Here is a 1,063-nt window from a genome sequence, read left to right as displayed (position 1 = left end):
CATTTTGTATGAGATAGGAAAGAGTAATGAAGAGAATATCATTGTAGGGTTTTAGGCTTATGAGCTTAATGTATTATGATACAACAAAATGTATTATCCAAAGGACCCTTTCTCACAAAGGCAAATGAGGGCACCATAGATATAACAATATAGAGCAGTAGTCAAACCAGCAATAACCTTCTGTAACTGCAAAACCATTTTTGATTAAAATGTAATTTATTAAAGAAAAAAAAAAGAAAGCGCTTTAGGATTCCTGATCTTGACTGTATGCACATTACGCAGCCTGTGAGAATAGAATGACCAGCTAAACAGAGCTATTTTGTAACTTGTCCCCAAATCCGCAGCCATCTGGTCGGGATGTGAGGTCGGGATGTGAGGCGGCCCAGTAAGGCACAAACGGCTGGAAGGAATTGCTTCCTCAGGACTGCTGGGGGTTTCAAACATTCCTGTAGCTGGGAGCAAACACCTAGTTAAATCCTTCTTGCTTTCTTCCCATGCTCTCTTTGCTACTCCATCACGCACGAAGGCAACTCCCAACGAAAAATGGATAGACTGCTTAGTATGGAACAATATCTCCATTAGAGGTGGAGGGTGAGGGGCTCTCTTTTCGCTCACATTCCAACCTGTAATGAGGGGTATCTCCGCAAACCTGTGCTACACCGAATATCGATTCCAGGAGAACTGGTGCCGCTACCTCCGCAGACACGGAGGGTGCACACGCAGGTACCACACCTGACACACGCCGTGTGTGTATCTATACATATATATATATATATACATGTGTATGTACACCATAACTGCGCCGTGCCCTCAGCTGGCCGCACTCCGCTCCTTCCCTCCCGCCCGGGCCGCCAGAGGAAGCGGCGGCGCGCAAGGCGCGGCGGGCACGCGCACTACCCGGCATGCAGCGGGCGCGGGGCTCGCAGGAAGATGGCGGCGCCGCTGGAGGAGTACGAGAAGGAGGCGGGCTGTGTCCCCATCCTGCACCCGGAGGTGCGAGCGGCCCGCCCGCAGGGAGCGGCGCGCGGGAGCGGGGCTCGGGGCGCGGCCGGGACGGTGTCCC

General features: G+C 52.0%; 1 protein-coding gene across 2 annotated transcripts in view; it reads left to right on the top strand.

Annotated features, from left to right (window-relative positions):
- Window positions 1–901: 901 nt before the first annotated feature.
- ZDHHC17 (zinc finger DHHC-type palmitoyltransferase 17) overlaps window positions 902–1,063 on the top strand; it is a 64,719-nt gene continuing 64,557 nt past the window's right edge. Inside the window, exon 1 of one of the 2 annotated variants that reach the window (XM_041411225.1) lies at window positions 902–993. In XM_041411225.1, coding sequence (XP_041267159.1) covers window positions 931–993 — 63 coding nt within the window. In that variant the 5' untranslated portion in view covers window positions 902–930. The remainder of the gene's footprint in view (window positions 994–1,063) is intronic. The other variant, XR_005953183.1, reaches the window with a different exon arrangement.

Source organism: Onychostruthus taczanowskii, unplaced genomic scaffold, assembly GCF_017590055.1.
Source record: "Onychostruthus taczanowskii isolate IOZ18803 unplaced genomic scaffold, ASM1759005v1 scaffold35, whole genome shotgun sequence".
Taxonomy (NCBI): domain Eukaryota; kingdom Metazoa; phylum Chordata; class Aves; order Passeriformes; family Passeridae; genus Onychostruthus; species Onychostruthus taczanowskii.
Note: the sequence above shows the minus strand (reverse complement) of the source record. Positions and strands in the feature narration are given on the sequence as shown.